Source organism: Botryllus schlosseri, chromosome 4 (assembly GCF_051294905.1).
Source record: "Botryllus schlosseri isolate E-star chromosome 4, Bs_hap1, whole genome shotgun sequence".
In the NCBI taxonomy this organism is placed as follows: Eukaryota; Metazoa; Chordata; class Ascidiacea; order Stolidobranchia; family Styelidae; genus Botryllus; species Botryllus schlosseri.
Window position 1 is genome coordinate 15,228,902 of NC_137239.1, and position 23,340 is coordinate 15,252,241.

Sequence of the window (23,340 nt, forward strand, 5' to 3'; positions counted from 1 at the left end):
ATACGGGGATGGGGTAAACGCAAAATTTTATTTCCCCTACGAATATCTCGATAGCATCGAGCGCCTCGACGAAACGTCGCTACCGAGTCATGAATCGTTTTACAACGCGTTCCGCAATTCGAATATAACGGAAGAGCAATACGCAGAATGCGTCGCTGTATGGGAACGCGAGGGTATGACCACATTCCGTGATTTTCTCCGATATTACAACGAAGGTGACGTCATTGGCTTCTTAACCGCGCTGAATAACAATTTCGAATTTTACAAAACGCTTGGCATCGATATGTTCAAGGGTAACGTGAGCCTTCCGAATATAGCGAGTAGACTGATGTTTCGTGATTGCTACGATATCACTCTTCTGAATAAGGCCAATGCTGACCTTCACGAAACGATTCTGAGCAACTTGATAGGAGGTTTGTCACAGATTACGTCACGGTACGCTATGGCGGGTGAAACGAAAATACGCAGTCTTCGCTACGGTGACAGTGCTAAAACCGTCAAGAAAGTAGTAGGATATGACGCAAATGCCTTGTATTTGGGATGTATAAATCAAAATATGCCAACGGGTTACCCTATAAGGTGGATTTATGATGAGGAAAAGCAAAAATTCCATAAACAGCGCGTTTGGCCTACTCATGCGGAGCTCGAATGGTTGGAATACGAAAGTCACGTTCGTGACATCAAAATTCAGCACGCGTGGAACGGTAGTCAAGTGAGAATCGGAAATAAACGCCTATTTGTCGACGGGAACGCCGGTAAACTCATCTTTCAGTACGATGGGTGCTATTACCACGCTTGTAGGAGCTGCTTCCCTGATAAAGAGAACACCGAGAGGCGTGAGCTCACCAAACAAAACACGGAATATTTGGAAAAATTGGGATATACCGTTATCCGTATGAAGGAATGCGTTTGGACGAATATGAAACGAGACCCTGAAATTGCGCAATTTGTCTCAAAGTTCGAGCGTAAAGTCACGAAAGCTTATTATCTCACTGAGGCGCAGTTGCTCAAGCGCACGCTCGACGGTTCGTTTTTCGGGGCAATCGAGTGTGACATTCATTGTCCCGACCATTTAAAATCGAAATTCGAAGAGTTACCTCCTTTTTTCAAACATATGGAAGTAAACGAGTGCGATATCGGTGAACATATGCGTGAATACGCCAAGGAAAACAATATTAAGTTTCCAAAAAAATTTCTGGGCTCTAGTTATTTCACGAAAAAACAGTTGTTTAATACGGATTTGCTTCAATGGTACTTGAAAAGCGGCATGATCGTGACTCGCGTATTCCAAGCTGTCGAATATGAACCAAAACAAGTTTTCACACCCTTCGTTGAGCGAGTATCCTCTGAGCGTCGCAAAGGCGATGTCCTCCCGAAAGATCCAGCCCGTGAAATGGAGGCGTTGACCTGGAAGACGATTGGAAATAGTGCTTTTGGTCGTACTATTCAAAACCCCAATAAATATAGGGAACACGAATACGTTACGTTGGAAGAATTACCATCGCGCGTTGAAAAAAAATTTTTTGTCGATGCTGTTGAAATTGATAAGAGCGACGAGGGCTTGCTCGAAGTGTCTACGCGTCCGCTAAACATTTGCCACGAAAACCCAATCATTGTGGGCTTCTTTATATTCTGCTGTGCCAAGCTGAGAATGCTCCAGTTCCTATATGACTGCCTACATGTGTATTTGGACGATAGCGATTGGGCTTTCCTCGAAACAGATACTGATTCGGCGTACATAAGCTTAAGCTCCGATACGATCTATTCTCTCATCAAGCCTTCCATGAAAAAACAATTTTTTGAAAATCACGACAAATGGTTCGTGGCTCGCGCATGTGCAGAGCATAAATGTGATTTTGAGAGAGATCCCATTGGTTTTAAAACTGATAAAGCATGCTGCATTGAGGTTCGCAATTACTCGAAACGTATACCGGGTTTATTCAAAGAAGAGTGGATCGGAGATGGGTTTATAGGCCTCAATTCCAAGACCTATTATTGCAAAGGCGACACCGATAAATACAGCTCGAAAGGGCTTCAAAAAACGGCCAACAAAACTTTCAAAGATTTCCACGGCATTCTTCAAAATAGATCGATCACGGGTGGTGTAAATAGTGGTTTTCGTTGCTATGGCAGCGATATGTTTACGTATAAGCAATATCGAAGTGCTTTGAGTTATGGTTATTATAAAAGGATTGTGCTTGATGATGGAATTCATACATTGCCTTTATCTCTGTAATAAATGGATCGAATACGTACATTGCATGCTCCGTTTCGGATGATCGTAGCTGGTCCGAGCAGTAGCGGGAAGAGTTATTTTACTTATGAGTTGGTCAAGAACGCAGAGAAGATGATTAGACCAGCTCCTGAAAAAATTGTATGGCTGTATAATAATTATCAGGCGTTATACGATAAAATGAAAGGGGTAGAATTCTCGCAAGGGCTCTCCGAGCTCAAAAAATTACAGAAAGGAAATAGGCACGTTCTCTTGGTGATCGACGACATGATGACGGAAGCGAAAGAGGCTAGAGATCTATTCACTCGATACAGCCATCACGCAAAGATTAGTGTCGTGTTCATTTGTCAAAATTTGTTCTATAGGGGTCAAGGCTTTCGGGATATGACCTTGAGCGCGAGCTATATCGTGATATTTAAAAATCCCCGTGATGCGAGTCAAATCAGTTTTCTTTCACGTCAAATGTTCCCGGATAAAGCCGGATTCCTTACGGAGGCTTATAAAAAGGCAACTCGAAAACCGTTCTCGTACATACTGGTTGACTTGACGCAAGAGACAGACGAAAATTATCGTCTTCGCAGCAAAATATTCCCACATCAAAAGTTGACGGTATATCAAGAATAAATAAAGCTCGCGCTGCAGATTTTAGGGCATTCAACATGTCGAAGAGGGGAAGTAACATATCTCGAAAACGATTGAGCGACTATCACGTTAAATTAAAACTTTTGAAAAACGCTAAAGGGAAACAGCGAAAAGAACTTTTATCGAACAATCAATTTTTAAGTTGCGTTTGCCAGTGCGTTCATAACTTGGCTTCGGGGACAGTACGTATCTCCCCGTCTAGAAAGTTGAGGCTTGGAAAACACAAATCCGATATCAGACAATTGCTGGCGCAAAAAACTCGCAGAGGTCAACGGAGGGTGCTACAAAAGGGTGGATTCCTCTCAGGTATAAAGATTATGATAAAATAGCAACTTTTTTCTAACCAGTCTGTTTAGCTATATTAGGCGCTGCAATCCCCGTCATCGGGAGTCTGTTGGGTAAACTTTTCGGGAAGAATGCGTGAACTACAATTCCCCGCATTTCGAAGCAAGGACGAATGGGAAAAGAAATTTGATAAACATATATCGAAAATTAAAAGTTCTCCATTGAATGCTTCCGAGAAACTAGCTCTGTATAGGCATGGTATTGCTCAACTGAGAAACTTGAGAAAAGACGTAGACGCAGCGCCCGCCCGCCCTCCCGCCGCACACACGGGGCTCGCGAGCCCCGTAGCGAAAGAAAAGCGCCCGCAAAAGAAACGCCCGCGCCGGATTCCACAACCTTCGTTTCCCTGGCTTTATAAGAGACAGCGTAAGCCTAATCCCCGTATATACGGGAAAGAATGGGAGACGTAGACTATTTTGATCCGAAACAGCCCAAATCGTATAGGGGCGCCTATTTGCAAAAGGAAAAAGAATGGCTTAAAGGACAAGATACTTATACTTTTCATTTTCCGTTACGTAAGAAATTTAGGCGTGAACGTGTAGTGGTCTCCGGTATCAATGCTCAGTTTCAGAGCGATTTGATGGATCTGCAATCTATTTCAAAGTACAATAGCGGTTTTCGTTATGTGGTGGTCGTGATTGATATTTTTAGCAAATACCTTTGGATGATAGCGATTAAAAATAAAACTGCTTCAAGTATGATTTCTGCTTTCAAACGTGTGTTTCGTGAACGCGTACCGTTAGTGTTACAAACCGATCAAGGTAGCGAATATACCAATCGCGCTTTCCAGAACTATCTAAAGGAGAACAAAGTTAGATATTTCTATACGAGGAGCGAATTGAAATCCTCTGTCGTTGAAAGAGTGATTCGTAGTATGAAGGCGATCATGTATCGATTTTTCACAAAAAATAACACGAGGAATTACGTGAGTGCTCTCGATGACTTTACTTACTCCTACAACAGGACGTACCATCGTAGCATTGCCATGGCCCCAAACCAAGTGAATTCGTCTAATCAGGAATCGGTTTGGAGAAGACTTTACGGGTTTCAAGAAGCTAAACAACCCGACCTCGCTGTAGGAGTACCCGTCCGTATATCGAAAATTCGAAATCTTTTTGAGAAAAGCAGCCTACCCAACTGGCAACGGGAAATTTTCTATATCGCAGACGCCCAAAAGGGAGATCCCCCAATGTATCGCTTACGTGATTACGGTGGTGAAGTCATACAGGGTAGATTTTATAGAGAGGAGCTCCAACGCGTAAAAGAACCGCAAACTTGGCGTGTCGAGAAGATTATAAGAAGGCGTAAACGCGCGGGACGAGAACAGTATTTAGTGCGCTGGTTGGGATATGGAAGTGGATTCGACAGCTGGGTCGATAAGAAGGATATCGTCTAGTCGGAACCTTTATCAGTTTTTGGCGCAACTAGTAATCATACTGGTCATCGTATCGTTCTCTCTCTATAATCTTACCATTTCGAATGGGAACAAAGAGCTTTGGATATCTCTCCTCTCCTCTTGCGTTGGTTATATGCTTCCGAATCCCAAGCTCAAAATATGAGCTACGTCACGCTATTTTCGAACGCTTCCATGGATAAATTTCCTGATAATACAACAGCGAGTTATTGCGTTGAATTGGACGTCCCGAAAAACGTGGAAGATACAGAAGTTTCTCTGGCTGAGATCTCCTTCCCTACGGATTATCAAAAACAGTATAGGATCACGAAGAATAGGTATGGGATCAGATCGCAAAAGAGAGCAAGAAACTTTAATTTTAAATTGGGAGAATACGACTCGTTATATGACATGTATAGATCGTTGGAAAGAGACAATCCTGATGCAAAAGTAACATGTTTCCCTGAAAATCATAGTATGTCTATCTCTATACCTCATAACGAGGTAACCGACAAATTGCGACCAGAGACGGACATAGGGCATAGTAGCTTGCTACGCCGCGGAGAATTGTACGGTGCTCTTATGTATAAGGAAACGAGGGAGGAGGTATTGGCGTTTCATTTCCCGAATACTAATTGTACATTGTGGAATTATTTTTTCACCGAGGGTATCATTCATTTGAACTTTCGCATGCGACATGATCCGACTATCGATTTCGTTTATGTTCATTGTAATATCATTGAGCCACAAGAAGATAGCGGTAGGCTCTTACCGTTGTTACGCGTCGTTCAGGTAAACGATCGTAAATCATTTTCGAAATATTACACGAAGCCTTTTTATTTCCCTGTTAATATAAATAGGCTAGAACGCGTCGAAATATCGCTACTTGATGAGAAGGGACAGAAAATACCCTTTCGAAGTTCTCCTTCGAGTGTTGTATTGCATTTTCGTAGACGGGGAGTTGCATTATGAAATATATTCATATTACGTCACACGAGTCTGATTTTACTATCGATCTCGCGAAACCGATAGATTCTGGTGAATGGGAGATAGGGCTTGCCGAGTTGTCTTTTAAAAATAATTTTCAGCCCACGTTCGAGCCTTACGACGGCTTATTATGGTACGTGAATGATGCGGAAGGCGATAATAATTTTTATTATTTCCCGGCTGGTGATTATCATGATAAAATTAGTTTGATGAAGCGTATCAATCACGATCAGAAAAAAGCACGATTTATTTGGGTAGATGGTTCTGGTCCGGTCTTGATAGCGGGACCCTACAAGAGTTCCAGCGGTCCGACACTTTTCATGGATAATAGAAACCCCGTTCTCAGAGGAGGCGCTCATTCGGAGGTAGAGCTAGATGGTGGATTACATAGACGAAGAAAAATTCACTTTCAAGGGGAACCTGTGTCCGTGACCAACGTTTTAGTTTATACGGATGTCATCACACCTCAAATTGTAGGTGATACGAGTGCGCCTCTACTACGCAATATCCGCGTTACGACAGGAATAGATGAATATCAGCATATGCTATTCAAAAAAATATATTTCTTTCCTCTGAATACGGAGCGAGTAAGCGAGATACGCGTTATGCTTCGCGATGATAAAGGCGAAGCTATAAAGTTTGGGAACGCGCCTCTTCATCTCACACTTGCTTTGAGACATCATGAGGAGTCATTATTGCTGTGATCGGGAGGCGTTCAGAAACTATTATCACCAACAGAGCGGTGGTGATATCAATTTTTTTCGGGGTAAAGTGCAGAGAGGTCATGGACTTGGTAACTTATTTCGTTCGTTCGGAAGAAGCGTTATACCCCTAATTTCGAAAGGTGCAAAATCACTCGGGAAGCGTCTACTACATACCGGTGCGCAAGTAGCCTCTGATGTTCTTAATGGAGAGAATGTCGGTGATAGTCTTAAAATACGCGGCAAAGAAGCCGCTGGGAACGCTCTCGATTCTTTACTGAGAAAAAGAAAAATACCAAGACGGGGCCGTAAGATCACGAAAAAGAGACGTCGCAAAGATATTTTCGATTAAATATATATTACACAACGATAAGCATCATTTGTTACTTGAGACTTGATAGATGGCGGAGTTAATTCATGTACAGTCCCCAGAGGGGGTACATCCCTCATTGGATTTATTTCACATTCCCGCGACACAGACTAGCGTTGAAAAGAAAAGAATCATCAAGATAGCGCCGATTTCGAACAACTCTAGTGTGATAACATTCCGCTTTGAGGGCTCAGAAGACTTTATCGATTTGAGCGAGAGCTATTTCTTATTTCATTTACAATTAAAGAAAGGTGGCGAAGCAATTGGCGCCGACGATGATGTTGGTGTTGTAAATAATATCTTGGATTCCTTGATTTCTCAACTACAAATTAAAGTCGCTAACGAAACTTTGAAACAAGATATAAAAGTACAGTGTTATTCGTCCTATCTGCACAATTTATTCACTCCGCTTGACGTGCAAAATACCACACTGAGGGCCTCAGGATGGAGAAAGGATACTTTAGGAAAAATGGATACGATCGGTGGAACTAACGCCTCGGCTAACAAAGGATATTACAACAGGAGTAAAGCCTATAAGGATGATAACGTGGTGGAAATACGTGCAAAAATCCATCACGGACTATGTCTGCAAGACCGCTACATCCTACATGACGTGCCTCTCGAGTTTGAGCTTACCTTGAATCCGAAAAGCTTTTTCATGATGGGAGATGCTACCGGTCAATTCACCTTAACGAAAAAGGAATTACAGTTATGTAGCGTACGAGTCAGCGACGATGTGAAGACAGCGATGATGGTTAATGCCCAGGCGAAATATCCGTATATCGACATGAAATTGATCACCCGAACATTTGCGGCTGCTACGACGCAGATAGATATCGGGAATCTATATAGCGGGACTCTACCTTCTCGCCTAATCATCGGAATGGTAGCTACGAAAGCCTTTCAAGGAGATGTTACGAAAAATCCTTATAATTTCATACACAATTATATGCAACGACTCGAACTGAAACTGAACGGATTTCTGATTCCGGAGGGAGGTTATGAGCTAGATTTCGATAAGGGTCATTACACGGAGCTTTACCATAACCTGATTGAGGGTACGGGCGCAATGGAGAGAAACACAGGACTCCTAACACCTGAAGAGTTCGCTAGTGGTTTCTGTCTACTGGTTTATAATTTGCGGCCTGATGATTTGGATGATTGCTTTGACTTACAAAAGAGTGGTACCTTAAGTTTACGGATCACATTTCCTGCTGGCGGGCTAACAGCGGAAACTACTTTGCTCTGTTTCATGGAATTCCAGAAGCTATTGCAAATCAGTAGCAGTCGTAAAGTGACCGTGCTATGAACGGGGATGAAATAGACCAAATATTGTGGTGCTGCGAGTCAACAAAACATATTTTCCTTGGCACATTTCCTATCGATCGACTGCCGAGGCGACCCCCTCCTCCTTATGCTATCGTGATCAATTATGACGAAGCTCGAAAAATCGGAAGTCACTGGATATGCATTTACGCGGATGAGGATGAGACACATTTTCACGATAGTTTTGGCTTAATGCCACTGAAATACGAGATTGCCTGCTTTATAGAACCAGAAAATTATACCTGCTCTATAAAGCGTCTGCAGCACAAACGTTCCAGAGCGTGCGGTCATCATTGTCTAAGCTTCATCGTCCATAAGGCGCGCGGATGGAGTACGGAACGTTATTTAAATTCCTTCGGTGAAGATCATCGCAAGAATGATTCGATCGTGCGACGCTTCGTCAAGGAGCTGAAGCAAGAATATGAAATTGTGTAAATGTATATGCGAATAAAATCAATAGTTTCAAAGTTTGCTTAGTACGTTTAAGGGCGATATTCGCTACGTTCATTATAGCAATCATCTCAATCAGCAGTAGCGACTTGCTTTCGGTTAGGTGATAGTGGCTACATATTACCATTATCTAGCAAGAACCAGGAATTTGTATTGAGTGACTTCGCTCCTACAGCAAACGCAGCTTACATTACGGCGGTACTGAACATCGAGTAATAAGCGGGACTAGGCAGGCTACCCTTAATGCGAATTTGCATTTTGCTGGTACAATCTATGCTATAGTTGAGCGACTTTGATACGACCTCGGCACACTTCTTTGATATAGCTGCGCAGAGATGTAGCCTTGAACGTCGGCGTCTGGGACAGATGTGATGTTATAGCCCGCAGTTGCATAGCGTTTTAGGAGGTAAATTATAGCATAGACATAGGTTATAGATTTAATTCACTGTCGGAAAAGCATCAGTGCACTAGCTATTAAAATCACATATCTAAAAGCAGCAGCTTATGGACTTGTAAAATCGACATAATGCAAATCACATATCTAAAAGCAGCAGCTTATGGACTAGTGGCTTCATATTATCATCATCTAGCAAGAGTCAGGAATTTGTATTGAGTGACTTCGTTCCTATAGCCCCGATTGAGTGACTTCGCTCCTACAGCAAACGCAGCTTACATTACGGCGGTACTGAACATCGAGTAATAAGCGGGACTAGGCAGGCTACCCTTAATACGAATTTGCATTTTGCTGCTACAATCTATGCTATAGTTGAGCGACTTTGATACGACCTCGGCACACTTCTTTGATATAGCTGCGCAGAGATGTAGCCTTGAACGCTAGCGTCTGGGACAGATGTGATGTCAGTGATCTGAAATGTTATAGCACGCAGTGGCATAGCGTTTTAGGAGATAAATTATAGCATAGACATAGGTTTAGCTATAGATTTAATTCACTGTCGGAAAAGCATCAGTGCACTAGCTATTAAAATCACATATCTAAAAGCAGCAGCTTATGGACTTGTAAAATCGGCATAATGCAAATCACATATCTAAAAGCAGCAGCTTATGGACTAGTGGCTTCATATTATCATCATCTAGCAAGAGCCAGGAATTTGTATTGAGTGACTTCGTTCCTATAGCTCCGATTGAGTGACTTCGCTCCTACAGCAAACGCAGCTTACATTACGGTGGTACTGAACATCGAGTAATAAGCGGGACTAGGCAGGCTACCCTTAATACGAATTTGCATTTTGCTGCTACAATCTATGCTATAGTTGAGCGACTTTGATACGACCTCGGCACACTTCTTTGATATAGCTGCGCAGAGATGTAGCCTTGAACGTTAGCGTCTGGGACAAATGTGATGTCAGTGATCTGAAATGTTATAGCCCGCAGTGGCATAGCGTTTTAGGAGATAAGTTATAGCATAGACATAGGTTATAGATTTAATTCACTGTCGGAAAAGCATCAGTGCACTAGCTATTAAAATCACATATCTAAAAGCAGCAGCTTATGGACTTGTAAAATCGGCATAATGCAAATCACATATCTAAAAGCAGCAGCTTATGGGGTAGTGGCTTCATATTATCATCATCTAGCAAGAAACAGGAATTTGTATTGAGTGACTTCGCTCCTACAGCAAACGCAACTTACATTACGGCGTTACTATACATCGAGTAATAAGCGGGACTAGGCAGGCTACCCTTAATACGAATTTGCATTTTGCTGGTACAATCTATGCTATAGTTGAGCGACTTTGATACGACCTCGGCACACTTCTTTGATATAGCTGCGCAAAGATGTAGCCTTGAACGCTAGCGTCTGGGACAGATGTGATGTCAGTGATCTGAAATGTTATAGCCCGCAGTGGCATAGCGTTTTAGGAGATAAATTATAGCATAGACATATGTTTAGCTATAGATTTAATTCACTGTCGGAAAAGCATCAGTGCACTAACTATTAAAATCACATATCTAAAAGCAGCAGCTTATGGACTTGTAAAATCGGCATAATGCAAATCACATATCTAAAAGCAGCAGCTTATGGACTAGTGGCTTCATATTATCATCATCTAGCAAGAGCTAGGAATTTGTATTGAGTGACTTCGTTCCTATAGCCCCGGCAAACGCAGCTTACATTAATATGGCGTTACTGAACATCGAGTAATAAGCGAAGCTAGCCAGCCTACACTTAATACGAATTTGCATTTTGCGGGCACAATCTATGCTATAGTTGAGCGACTTTGATACGACCTCGGCACACTTCTTCGATATAGATATAGCTGCGCAAAGATGTAGCCTTGAACGCTACCGTCTGGAACAGATGTGATGTCAGTGATCTGAAATGTTATAGCCCGCAGTGGCATAGCGTTTTAGGAGATAAATTATAGCATAGACATAGGTTTAGCTATAGATTTAATTCACTATCGGAAAAGCATCAGTGCACTAGCTATTAAAATCACATATCTAAAAGCAGCAGCTTATGGACTTGTAAAATCGGCATAATCTCAGTAGTTAGATGCTTGCTACAACTCGCAATTTATCAACTTTAGGTCGCGAGTAAAGCAAGAATTCATAGACTAACATCCATCTCAAATCCGAAGTGCATACCCGCGTAATTATAACCAAATTTAGTGCGAATCTATACGGAAATGTAGCCTAAATCACCTGCGTCATTAGGTGAAGTGCATAGCGCGATAGTTGTGATAAATGCGAAATTTTCCGAGCGTAAATTGCGTATATGCGATGTCGGCGTTTTGATCTGAAATGAAATGAGCGAATTTAAATATAGGTGATAAACTATTGCTCTAGCTAATTATTATAACCACATCGAGATTCGAGTAATAAGCGAGCCTAGATAGTCTACCTTTAACAGAAAACTTGCGTATACATTCGAATTTGTGCGACTTCGGCTATATTGCCGGTTAACATTATAGCCACGCGCAGGACTCACCATTACGTTAGCTATTGGAGAAATCTCAACGTAAATCAATCTGCGTTCACAATTCGCGTAAGCTAATGCTGCATCGAGAAATTATAGCTAAATTGAGTTTAAATTGACACGAAAATACATTGGTCTTACCTCAGCTGCGATACCTGCGTCCCTGCGCACATGGCAATACTTGTAATAGAAATGTGAAGTTTTCAGAATGCGAATTGCTTTACGTCGGAACTAAACATTCTAATTCGTAACGCCAGCGCGGCGTTTTCTTGGAAACGCAACTATATTTAGAATGTTCTAATTTCCATTATCGATGTGGCCCGACTTTTTGGAATCGCAACTATATTTAGAATGTTCTAATTCATATTGTCGATGTGATCCGACTTCTTGGAATCGTAAGCAACTATATTCGTGCCGCATTTACACGCGTCAATTTCTTGGAATAGCATTCGACAATATGCGCGGTGCATGAGCTTTGCGTGATCGTAGGCCTATATGGTTGCGATATCTGTATTATTAAGTTGCATTTGCAGAATTCCCCAAAATCATTGACTAATTAATGATGACACAGCTGTTATAGTCTTACATTTATGTGTAATAACTCGAAAAAGGTGTTGTCTCGGAATTTAAGAGAGAATCGGCGGTTATATTCTCAAAACAGCTCAATACGGGTAGTTTGCTCAATAGCCTGGTGGTGAGCGACGTGACATTATACCCATCCAAGCCAGGTTCGATTCTAGCTAAGGTAAGTTTTGGCGTGGTAATGAGTGTTATAGGTGCAGCAATCGACATCGCGCTGGTTGATGCGGCGCTGTGCACAATATAGATGCGGCAATCAATGCGGTGATGATGTGGCAATGGATGATGTGGCACTATAGGTGTGGCGCTTGATGATGTGACACAGATGAATGTGGTATGTGATGTGCCAATGGATGATGTGGCAATAGGTGTGCTATAGGTGCGGCAATGGGTGTGCTATAGGGGCGGCAATGGGTGGATGATGTGGCAATAGGCGTCCCATAGGTGCGGCAATGGGCGGATGATGTGGCAATGTAGGCGTGGCACTTAAGGCGACGTGGCCTTCTGGGATTGGCGGGCAATAAAAACGGATCCCCTTACTACTGGCAGTGACGGTAATAGTTGTTGATGAGAGAATATTCAAATATTAAATTCTGACCATACACATAAGTAGAAGCTGCCATGTGCGAAAAAGATTTTAGTTGACAGCGGCTTCACGCCCCTTCAAATGCTTTCTCCTGTTTGAGAACCACTCCTTCAGGGTATGACAATCCAATGCATAGTAGCTCAAAACGTCAACAATGTTTCTGAATACTCCATTTTCACTGAAGCAGTTTTATATTCTTGGCATCAGCTGCGATCCAGGATCGGTCAATCTCTGATTCGTGGCGTGCCATGGTGTTTGCTTCTTTTCTACTGGTCGACTCCAAGTTGCGCTCCTTGAAAATGTGATTAAATTCCAAAGTTTTGAATATGTCAATGAAAATTCTAAATTTTATGCAGAAATAAATATAAATATTTCACACATGCAGGTTACACAAGCGCAGGAAAGGCGCTCGGGTACATGTGAAATCCTATCACTGAGAAGGACTAAAATTCGCATAACGACTAATAAAAATATCTTGAATTAGGTCTGCGTTTTTTTTCAATTCGGCCATTTTGACATTTACATTGACATCCAGACGCACAGGCCACAGTGAGAATGCAGAACTGTAACTCAGAATGAAATTTATAGCAGAACGTCTATGTAAATTTGTATGGTCCACAAACAGGAAGATTACGATACCTGTTTCAATAAGACATGTGCTTGGGTCTTGGATTGTATTAGCTTGTCTCTCAATTTGGCTTGGAGAAGAAGACAGTTGACTTCATCAACCTCGTATTGCTGAAAATGTAATTGATTGCAAACAAGATCAGAAAATAAATATAGTAGAATCGTTATTCCTATGGGTTTGGATTTCCATTACAATAATTGACATACGGTAGGCTTTACATATAACTTCGATTCTAAGATTTTATAGCTGCTTTGAATTGAGACAAGAAAATATACCAAACAAAGGACACATTGATTGTCTTCAGTACAAAAAACTTTGTGACATCTTATCGAAGGTGTTGAATACTTTTCCTTCATTGCAGTAATTGTAATTGTTCTCAATCTTTCAAAATCCTTCCTTCCTTATTAAATTTAATTAACGAAATTATTTGGAATTAGCACGACATGGGAAATGATCTCAATTTGATGTTCCAAGTATAGTTCAGTAAGCAGTAGTTTAAATACAAGTTACCCCAGCTCTTTACATTCAAGAACACCTCTGTTCAATGTACACAGATCAAGCCTCTCTTCAGCTCATATCGCATATATAGATAGTTATTGAGAAAATTTGTATTGCAAAAACCAGCACATTACATAATCAATGGTGATATATGAAATGAATAAATAGACTTACATAATCACATGTTTCCATGGGTTCTTGAGGCAAAAGTATTATCGCAAAAGACGTCTGCACCGGCACAAAATCCGTTCAGATGACTCCTCACGTCACTATCAACACTGTCTGTTAGCACAGGCACGGTAGAACCAGGGGGTCTTTTCGAAGAGTCGACACCAGTTGGATGAATTTGAAGATCAATCCAAGACTGTTGAAAAGAAAATACTTGTTTCAAAAATTTGCAATACAAGGAACTATTCAATATTCGAACAACTTCTTCGAGGTGCAACAATTGAATAGTATATGCATATTGAAATTAGCCCGAATATTTTCGGCTGAGACTTGTCAGCAACTAGTAGAGAACTCGAAAGAACGTTGTACATCAAAAATCGTATCACAAAATATGACGTCACCAGCATTCAGTATTACGCAGATATCAGACTGGATACATTTGTATGTGACAAAAGGGTGTCTTTCATAGAACAAATAATTATTGCAATGGAAAGTTGCAAGTGACCGTACCACCAATTTTACTCCAGCACGAGTAGCATACTTTCCTGGATTGTTAATCATTTTAGTGGAATTTTACCAGCAAACATTCATAAAAATGACCGAATGCAGCAGAATCAAATTCATTATCTAAGGATATACCAGTTTACTTACGAAACACCGCGATGCTTACCAGTATTTTAAACAACAAATGCATTTCAAGAAGGTGCCTATTGCAATACATACTACCTGCACATTAGGGCATTTTTCATATTCTTTCCATCAGCCGCAACCCAGGCTTGATGAGTCCCTGATTCGTGGCGTGCCATGGCGGATCTTTTTTTTACTGGTCAAATCCAAATGCTGCTCCTAGAAAATACGAAACATTACAAAGGAAAATTGTAAATTTGATGCAGAAGTAAATATAAATATTTCACACAGGTAGGTTACAGAAGCGCAGGAGAGGTGCTCAGCCCCCCAGGTTGAGAGTCACTCACCTAGCCCATTATAGTGAAGTAAGCAATAGTTAAAGTACAAGTTACACGAGCTCATTACGTTCAACTACATCTCTGTTCAGTGTTCAGTGTACAACACTGTACAGTGTACACAGATGAAGCCTTTTTCAGCTCATATCGAATAGCCCGTAAGCTACTCTGCGAGATAGTTCGTGAGAAAAGTAGGACTGCAAAAACCAGCAAATTACATAATCAATGGTGATATATAAAATGAATAAATGGGCTTACATAATCACATGTATCCATGGGCTCTTGAGACAAAGGTCTGTATCACATAAGATGACTGTGCCGGCACAAAACCCGTTACGAACGACTCCTCACGTCACTGTCAACATTGTCTGATAGCGCAGGCACGGTAGACCAAGGGGGCTCTTTTCAAAGAGTGGACATCAGTTGAACGAATTTGAGGATCAATCCTAGACTATTGAAAAGAAATATTTGTTGCCAAAATTCACAATACAAATGAACTGCTCAGTAATCACGCAGATATCATACTGGATACAGTTTTTTTTTCTGCAATAAGTTGTGCGTGACAGAAGGGTGTCTTTCATAGAATAATTAAGTAATGGAATGGAAAGTTGCACATGACGTTACCACCAATTTTACTTTGGCACAGTTAGTATACTTCCTGGATTGTTAACAATTTTTGTGAAATTTTATCAGCAAACATTCATAAAAATCTTTATCACAAAGATAACCGATTGCAACAGAATCAAATTCATTCTCTAAGGATATACCAGTTCACTTACAAAACACGGTGATGCTTACCAGTATTCCATACAGCAATGCATTTCAAAAAGGTGCCAAGTTCTATACATACTACCTGCAAAATAGAGTTTAGTTCAGTTACCGTATCACAATAAACTCAGAAAAGTCAAATTTGGGGATTGGGCAAAACAAATACTACCCCTTGTGATCCATGGTTTGTTGAAAAGATTGTTTGTTTGGCTGTGCTATTATTGGGGCGATTTTTTGGGCCTAAAAAGGTAAGATTTTGACTAAAAAATTCAAATCCACACATATTTTGATGACGAAAAACTTAATTTTGACCCCATGTACTTAAATTAGGTGTTTCTCACATAGTGTTAGAATTGTATTACCGGAACTTATCTCTATTTCTGGCTGGAGCTGTCTGTTCTTGCGAAGTAATTTGACATGAAAAAATCTTTTAGCATGAAAATTGACAAATTTTTACATGAAAAAGAACTTATTTTATCGAAATCTGGACCCATGAATAATTCTAGTATTAGTTACATCTCGTATTATGGTAGAAATAATCAAAAATTTGTTGTAGTACAACGAAAGATATTTTCCTACATTTTCGGGTAGAAAGTGTCTCTCCTAGCTTGGCAAGAATGAAGAAAGAACGTTCACCAGCTGCAGTTGTTGGCCGGCAACACTGAAGTTGTGCGTACACTGCACTCTCTCTCTCATTATGACAAAGTTGTCTACATCGTAATTTTTCATCATACGGTTTCTAATAGAAGAACCAATGCCCACGCAGTCTTGCTTCAGTTAGGATAGTGCAATAGGCTACGTTGAGTATTTGTTTCATTTGACAGTTTATGATTCACAATGAGCAGACGATGGTCCGTCTACAACGGTAGGACTATAAAGTAGGCTACAAGATGTAAATTGTAAAATGATAAGTTCACCGACAGTGCAATCATCTATGATGTAAACGAAATGCAAGTTGCCAACAAAATTTTGATTTTGTAAAGAATTTTGGCAATTTTTGACCTAACACCTTACCACTTGGAATAAACAGTACAGTGTAAAATGTGTTGCAGTTGAAAAACAATCAAAACCGTTGCATGACTGTCATACCGGCATTCAATTGCTGACATTGCAATACTTGTCCACAATGGACCACAATATCGCCTACATAGCGATATTTCAGTGTGGATAGAGAGAACATCCCTTTATCCATATGTCAAAAAAGTTACTTTTATAGCAGCTTCCCATCAGTACCGTAGTACTGGACCTGGTCGCAGCCTGGTATATTATCAGATTCGAAGCTCGAAGCAATAATATCAGACGAATCATATACTACAAAGCATCTAAAGAACATTCATATGAATAAGGGATATCAGTAGCCTACTGAAACATCTAAAACAAACGACGTTACTGCAATGTCAAAACGAGTTCATTTTATGACTATTCTCACATTACATACATTCAATAACATTTACCGCATTTCCATACCTTACAGTACATGGATGTTATGATCCTTTACGCCATCAGGTAGCAGAAACTGCTTCAATATATCCATTTCGCCAAGTTTTTTCGTGTACCCTACTCTCTGCCTGAAGCCTGACGAACCACCAATTCAAATCCAAACTGAAATCGAGCGCGCTCTACCGTAACGAAGGTGGTGACCCCTCTGCGTCACAGGGAAATATGTATATTTCATTGAAATATTACCCTTAAACTTAGTGTTGGTCAAGTGAGTAATATTATTTTACATATACCATGATTTAATGTGATCTCCAAACGTACCGATGGTTTATGAATGCAAAATTGATGATAGATTACCAAGTATAAATTTTCTTGAAAATAAGCCGCAGTGGCGAAGTGTTACATGTAAACGGAGAAATACGGAGAAGCGTTGCGACGATACTGGCCCAATGCGTTTATATACCCAAAAAGTGTGTCTGTACGCAGAAAAAAGTGTTATGAAGTGTTCAATACGACCTTGCGGATTTACAGTGTAGCTCTATGACAAACTGATTACCAACTTACAAATAGACAAGTAATACTTTAAAATATCGCGACATCAGTATTTACTAAAACACTATTTGACAAACGGAAAGGCGGGACAATTTGGTGGTGTTCAAGTCCCCCCGGTTGCGGTTCTGTTATTCGTTACTTATTAAATCATGTGAAATCAAGCTCTGTGATAAACTGATTACCAAAATACCACGTTCAAGTCACGAGTGATCGCTATGTCTGAGTCGTTATCTTGGCGGCGACCGCGGGATTTGCAATCTATTTCACACCTTTTTGAAGTGTTTATTTGCGAACGCAGTTATTGCTGGTTTTCGAATCGCCGTCTGCGCCAGCTCTGTGACGAATTAATTACCAAAATATTGCCATGTGAGGGATTCCTAGATTTAGCAAACTATTTCACACCTTTTTGCTGTAGAATTTATACTGTAGCAACACGAAACATCCAACAAGCTGTTCCACGGGAAGCAATTCACGATCTAACCCAGGGGTTCCCAACCCGCGGCCCGCGTTTATTTTGCGGCCCGCGACATCTTTCGTTATGAACGCAATTATTACTGGCACTATATTGTTAGATATTAGTTGAGATACTTAGCTCTCTTATCGCACCGTCTCAGCTTCGTCCGATCACTCATTCTTTGATGTGTTCTAGTTTCTTGATACATTCTCGAGTTCAGATTGTTATTGTTTTGAATCGGTATTCTGCTGGATTCTGGTTCAAGAGAATCCCGCTGCGTAGTAGCCTACACCTTTAAGGAGTGTTTCACTCACCGCAAAGAGTTTGAACAGAAACAAGAATAAGCAACGGGAAATTAAACGTCGGGAACTCATTGGTTGTAAGTTGTAACTCTGCGTGGACCAATCAATTTTCTATCTCAGATATAAATGGGAAACCGATGTGACATATTTGTTGAAGAACAGTTTTCGTAACGAAGCGTAGAAGCTTAAAATGACACAACGACACTTTCTTCTGCGGTTATAGACCTACATATCGCCTGCTTTTAAAAAAAAACGCGCGCTAACTTTGGGTATCAAGCCAATCAATTGATATTTCGAGGCAGTGTTAATATTGCCGTCGATGTTACAGACACATGGTTCAAAATTGGTTGGAATACCGCTAAACCCAAGAAATCTGCCATAGAAAGTGTGATTTCAATAAAACGTTAACATACTTTCAGAATATTCGCTGTTTCCGGAACTTATCAGCAAGGACAGCATCACCTGATAAATTTTGAAGCTACAGTTGTATGAGTCACCGTGAACGGAATAGTAACAGCAATGTCAGTCGATCTTTTTTCGCATTTTCTGAAACACGTTGCTGCTTTGACTATTTTAGCGCAACATTGGACGAATCCACTGACTCCACATACATTTACATAGCTAATTATTTGGATGCGTTTTATCAGAGGAAGTTTTATCATATTTGCAGAGGAAGTGCTGGCAGGGCAAACGTGGGTAGGGGACCAGCGAAAAACATCAACTTGACAAAGCTGACTTTTATCTGTATAACTATTGGTGCTTGACTCCAGCCATGGAAGGAAACGTGAAGGGTTGATTTGTTTGTTCAGAAATGACCCGAACGCCAGAATTATTCTCATATCACTGAAAGCTCAAAGTGATAATGGCCTCTGTAACGAAATAGTTACCGTAATCTTATACTTGCTCGCTCACGCATTGAAACAGAGAGTTTGGTTCTCTGGTCGAAGAGTTTGAAGGTTCAAATACCGACTCGGCAACGAATGCAATACACTCTCCGTGAAGGGATTTACTTACGCCGTTGGAATATAATATTCTCACAAAAACAGCAACTGCAAACTTACGGACGCTGTCTATTGAGGCTTTAGAATGCATAAACATGTACTAAATGCCCGTATAAAACCGACAAATATAGGCTACAGTAGCCTAAATTTCATAGTAGCCCAAAATACATAGAAATAATGTTCTGCGGCCAGCAGCGCATTTTTCTGTTAAAATGCGGTCCGTTATACAAGTGAAGTTGTGACCTGAGACCACTATAGTTATTTACTAGACGGATGCCAGAATCATTCGTCGCGCGGAATATGTAGGTCACAACGCGCTCAAACATCTGTTTTCAAAATCCACACACTATACACAGAGTCATTAGTTCGATGAAATTACACTGCTTGGGTACCACGAACCATCACACCACGCATTTCTGAAACGATACAGGCCGTATTAGCGCTGCAAGCAGCTCAAAATGCGGCTTTTCTGATTTCCGGTGTCGTTGTTTGTTTATTATATTATCATATCAATTCCGGGTACTTAACCTACTTCCTTGTCACATCACTCCTAGTTTTGCTGAAAAACATCAAATTGTCAAGTATTACTAAAAGTAGTCTGAAGTAATAACTACTTATGTAAGTAGTGTAAGTGGGCAAAACGTACTTTTGTACTTGAAACAAGTAGCAGTACTTGGTCACTGACCACCTCCGCCAATGTCCAATAATTATATTGATCTCTTTAGGTGGCGAGATAGCGCAGTGGTATAATCCGCGGCTTCAACACCAATGGGTGCGGGTTCGAGTCCGACCGAGGTCGACTTCCGAATCCCGATACCCAAGTGTTGGAGGTTTACCTAGGCTCCTCCTCGCCACTTCATCCGCGTCAGTGGTGTCTTACAAAAAGCCTAGAGGTGGGCCATGCTATAAGTCGGCAGTTACGGAAAATAAGAAGAATATCGGCCTGATGTAAATGACCATAGTAGTCAACAAGCACCATGAATACCCAAAACAAACGATATTGATCTCCGACAGTAATGCATCACTTCAATTCATGATTACTTGCTGCAGTCAGACCACGCAGATCTCTAATATTTGTTACATTAGAAAACTGAGATATGATGAGATACTCGAAGAATTTACATGTCAATACGGCGTATAGGTCGAAAAATCCGTCTGAAATGTTTAGCTGCTGCTTGGTTAATGGTCGTATTATGTTGTCGCATAATTTTTATATAAACTATGGAAATAGTCATTGATTAAACTCGAACAGAAGTTGGATTGATCCCGTGAATTTTTTACTCGGGTGTATGAAGCAATATTGTGAATGAGGTTTTGAAAAGTACTGGAGCACGTGAATTCCAAATATTATCACTGGGACTGGTTGTCGAATACTTTTACTATAGGGAATCGCAAATGACAACTTACAAATTTTCCGTCCCATCGCTTTCAACAAAATCGGCAAGATTTCAGATTAGGTCAGACTTGGTCATCCAGAAGACTTCCTGCTTTTGCAAATTCGATTAGAACTAGAATTACAGTTACAATTTTTCCCAACATATAGTTGAATTAGAATTGACACTACACAGTTATTTACAAATTATACGGTTAGGGTTAGGGGTTAGAATTATATTAGAATATTACTGATCACGTCACTTTTTTTATTTTTCAAAATACATTGAAACTGTAGTTATAGCTATGCATTTTCCAAATTAGATTGGAATTAGAATTTAATCCGAAAAAACTAGGTCATTGAATCCAGTTCTGTTTCTATCAAATCATAGTCCATTCTCATGAGCATGATAATAACAAATGTCTGTACAACAAGCTTGGCTCGTTTCGCACTAACAGTCCTCTCAGTAGTATTTACAGGAAAACCAGAGATCGGGTTTGAATTAAAATGTAAACATAATAAAATTTCACAAATTAGATTAGAATTATAGCAGAGAATCATTTTACAGAATAGATTCAAATTAGGTTACCGGCATTACGCTCTAATTAGACAACTAGAGTTATCCAAGTCTGATAGCAGTACACTCATCGCCCCTATTTTAGGCTTCGTTGAAGAAGAAACGCGGTCCATATTTTGATAAATTATCCGCTGGTACAGACGATCATTGGAATAGAAAATATACTTTCCATCAAACAAGATGTTGAGATACTTTTCAAATTTCATTGATACTCGGCATTGTTATTTGCACCGCAATTTCCCTAATTGAAATGCAAACTGTCGACAAAGTCCTCTAGCTATTACACCGTCCCAGTAAATACCGCTACGCTGAGATACGATGTGCGTTGCCGGCTGTTTTATTTTCACGAAATTCCTGTACTGACTAAATATGTTACCGAATATAAGATTGTGTTCGAACGAAACCTGACAATCGTCGTGCGGGAATAGAAATGCACAATCCACCTGTCGATTGAATCCCTACAATCCATTCGACTATGAGCCCATGTACTCTGCAAAAAGTCGAATTCTATTTTGTGCAGTGTATAGACGTACCCTTGCGAACAGTCTATCTCCGGCTCATAGTACGAATAGTTTGCAGACGTGATTGATGAACTGGAATATTGATTTATTCGGAGGTATTTTCTTTTTCAGAGAGAAGTACTGGTGATAAATGCAACAACTTCAATCGTGTACAATACCCAACATTTCGTCATCAAAAAATTGAGATGTGGAGAGCACAATTACTGCGTTTTATTTAGGAATTTAAAACTGGCTATTTCACGTTTAACTGATGCAATGGCACCAAACTATTTATATTGTGCATTTTACAATTAGGTACCCAAAACTGTTGCCAAAAAATTCACAACTCGACGATAACAATGGTAATACAGTAAACGTCACGTCGATCCTAAATATTTCCGACAATGAAGGTTTCACGGTGATTTGAATGTGCAGATGCTTTTACTACAGTAGAGTTCAAGCCGTCATCCTGTTGATTTTTTTTTTGCTATTATAATGATTGATTTGCAAGGTGGAATCGAATAGCGTGATAAAATAAATTTATTCCATCGTCTTACACCTTAAAGATAATTAAGTATAATATAAGTTACATAAAAAACATAAATATGAACAAATGGAGAAAAAAATGTTATAATCTTACATGTAGCCTACAGTGTGTACTGTGTAGTGTCTTTACGTTTTTTTGTGATTGATTATGAAATAAATTACCGAGTTTAAAACTTCCATTACCAAGATATTTCATGACCTTGATATTATTCTGTAGAATGACGGTCGCTGAACTCCAGGCCAACGATCTTTCTTGCTTCCATGACGAATGACCATGTTTTCTACTACCTTGAAGTTTCTAAATGCTTCAAGCAAAATATAATTGGCTTATCCCTCTTGATGAACTCGTTTATCATTGATATGTGAATAATTGATTCTGAATGACTTAATACACCATAGTTAACTGAAAAGAGGCAAATTGTCAATTCATAACAATCGAAATTTCAGAGGAACCTTTGGATGTGATTCAATATTCTCTTTTTACTGAGATATTATGATTTGCTGCTTGACATTCAATAAATTACTTTTACTGTCCATTGCGACTAATTTGCAATTATACTGACATTATCCACAACTCATTATAACTCAGAGTATTGTTAATGACTCCTTATATGTATCTTCATCTTAGACATAGGGAGTAGTGGCTGGAATTTCTGTGATTTTATGTTGTATTGGACTGCGTTTTCGTGTTATGCAATGTATAGAATTGATTTGAAATAAATATTAATCAGTTATTTGAGCCTCACATTTTCGTTGGGTTATCGGGATATAGAGTGACATGTAGGCTATTTTATGCCAATGCGTACAATGCGAAAAAAGGTTGCGTAACAATCGTGATAACAATATTTTGTGGTAACCACAAGCATAGCCCATGTTGGTCAGCACGGCGCTATACTAATACAAAGTTTTGGAAACTATGTTGTTCGTTGACTATATAAGCTACTATGCTAGCAGGCTATTATTCGTCACAATAACTTCTATCACTGCATGGTGTAAGCAAGGCGATAGCGACTTGGCACTGGA

The 23,340-nt window shown here is 40.1% G+C and overlaps 1 protein-coding gene and 3 long non-coding RNA genes across 5 annotated transcripts in view; 1 reads left to right on the plus strand and 3 right to left on the minus strand.

Moving 5' to 3' along the window:
* Nucleotides 1–23,340, minus strand: part of LOC145438227 (uncharacterized) — a 442,041-nt gene that overhangs the window by 31,388 nt on the left and 387,313 nt on the right. The window lies entirely within an intron of this gene.
* On the plus strand, nucleotides 2,412–4,049 carry LOC145437109 (uncharacterized). The gene is made up of 2 exons (XM_080314278.1): nucleotides 2,412–3,181; nucleotides 3,232–4,049. The coding sequence occupies exons 1-2, from the start codon at nucleotides 2,893–2,895 to the stop codon at nucleotides 3,297–3,299; spliced, it is 357 nt and encodes a 118-aa protein (XP_080170404.1). The 5' UTR covers nucleotides 2,412–2,892; the 3' UTR covers nucleotides 3,300–4,049.
* LOC145437111 (uncharacterized) lies at nucleotides 8,269–12,504 on the minus strand. The gene is made up of 3 exons (XR_013914581.1): nucleotides 11,526–12,504; nucleotides 11,111–11,204; nucleotides 8,269–8,405 (listed from the first exon to the last, which is right to left on the minus strand). It is a non-coding gene; the product is annotated as an uncharacterized LOC145437111 (long non-coding RNA).
* Nucleotides 12,513–15,603, minus strand: LOC145437110 (uncharacterized). 2 transcript variants are annotated; one of them, XR_013914580.1, is made up of 5 exons: nucleotides 15,064–15,603; nucleotides 14,570–14,683; nucleotides 13,850–14,039; nucleotides 13,189–13,287; nucleotides 12,513–12,841 (listed from the first exon to the last, which is right to left on the minus strand). It is a non-coding gene; the product is annotated as an uncharacterized LOC145437110 (long non-coding RNA). The 2 variants fall into 2 exon arrangements; XR_013914579.1 differs by having other exon boundaries at nucleotides 14,570–14,689; nucleotides 15,064–15,602.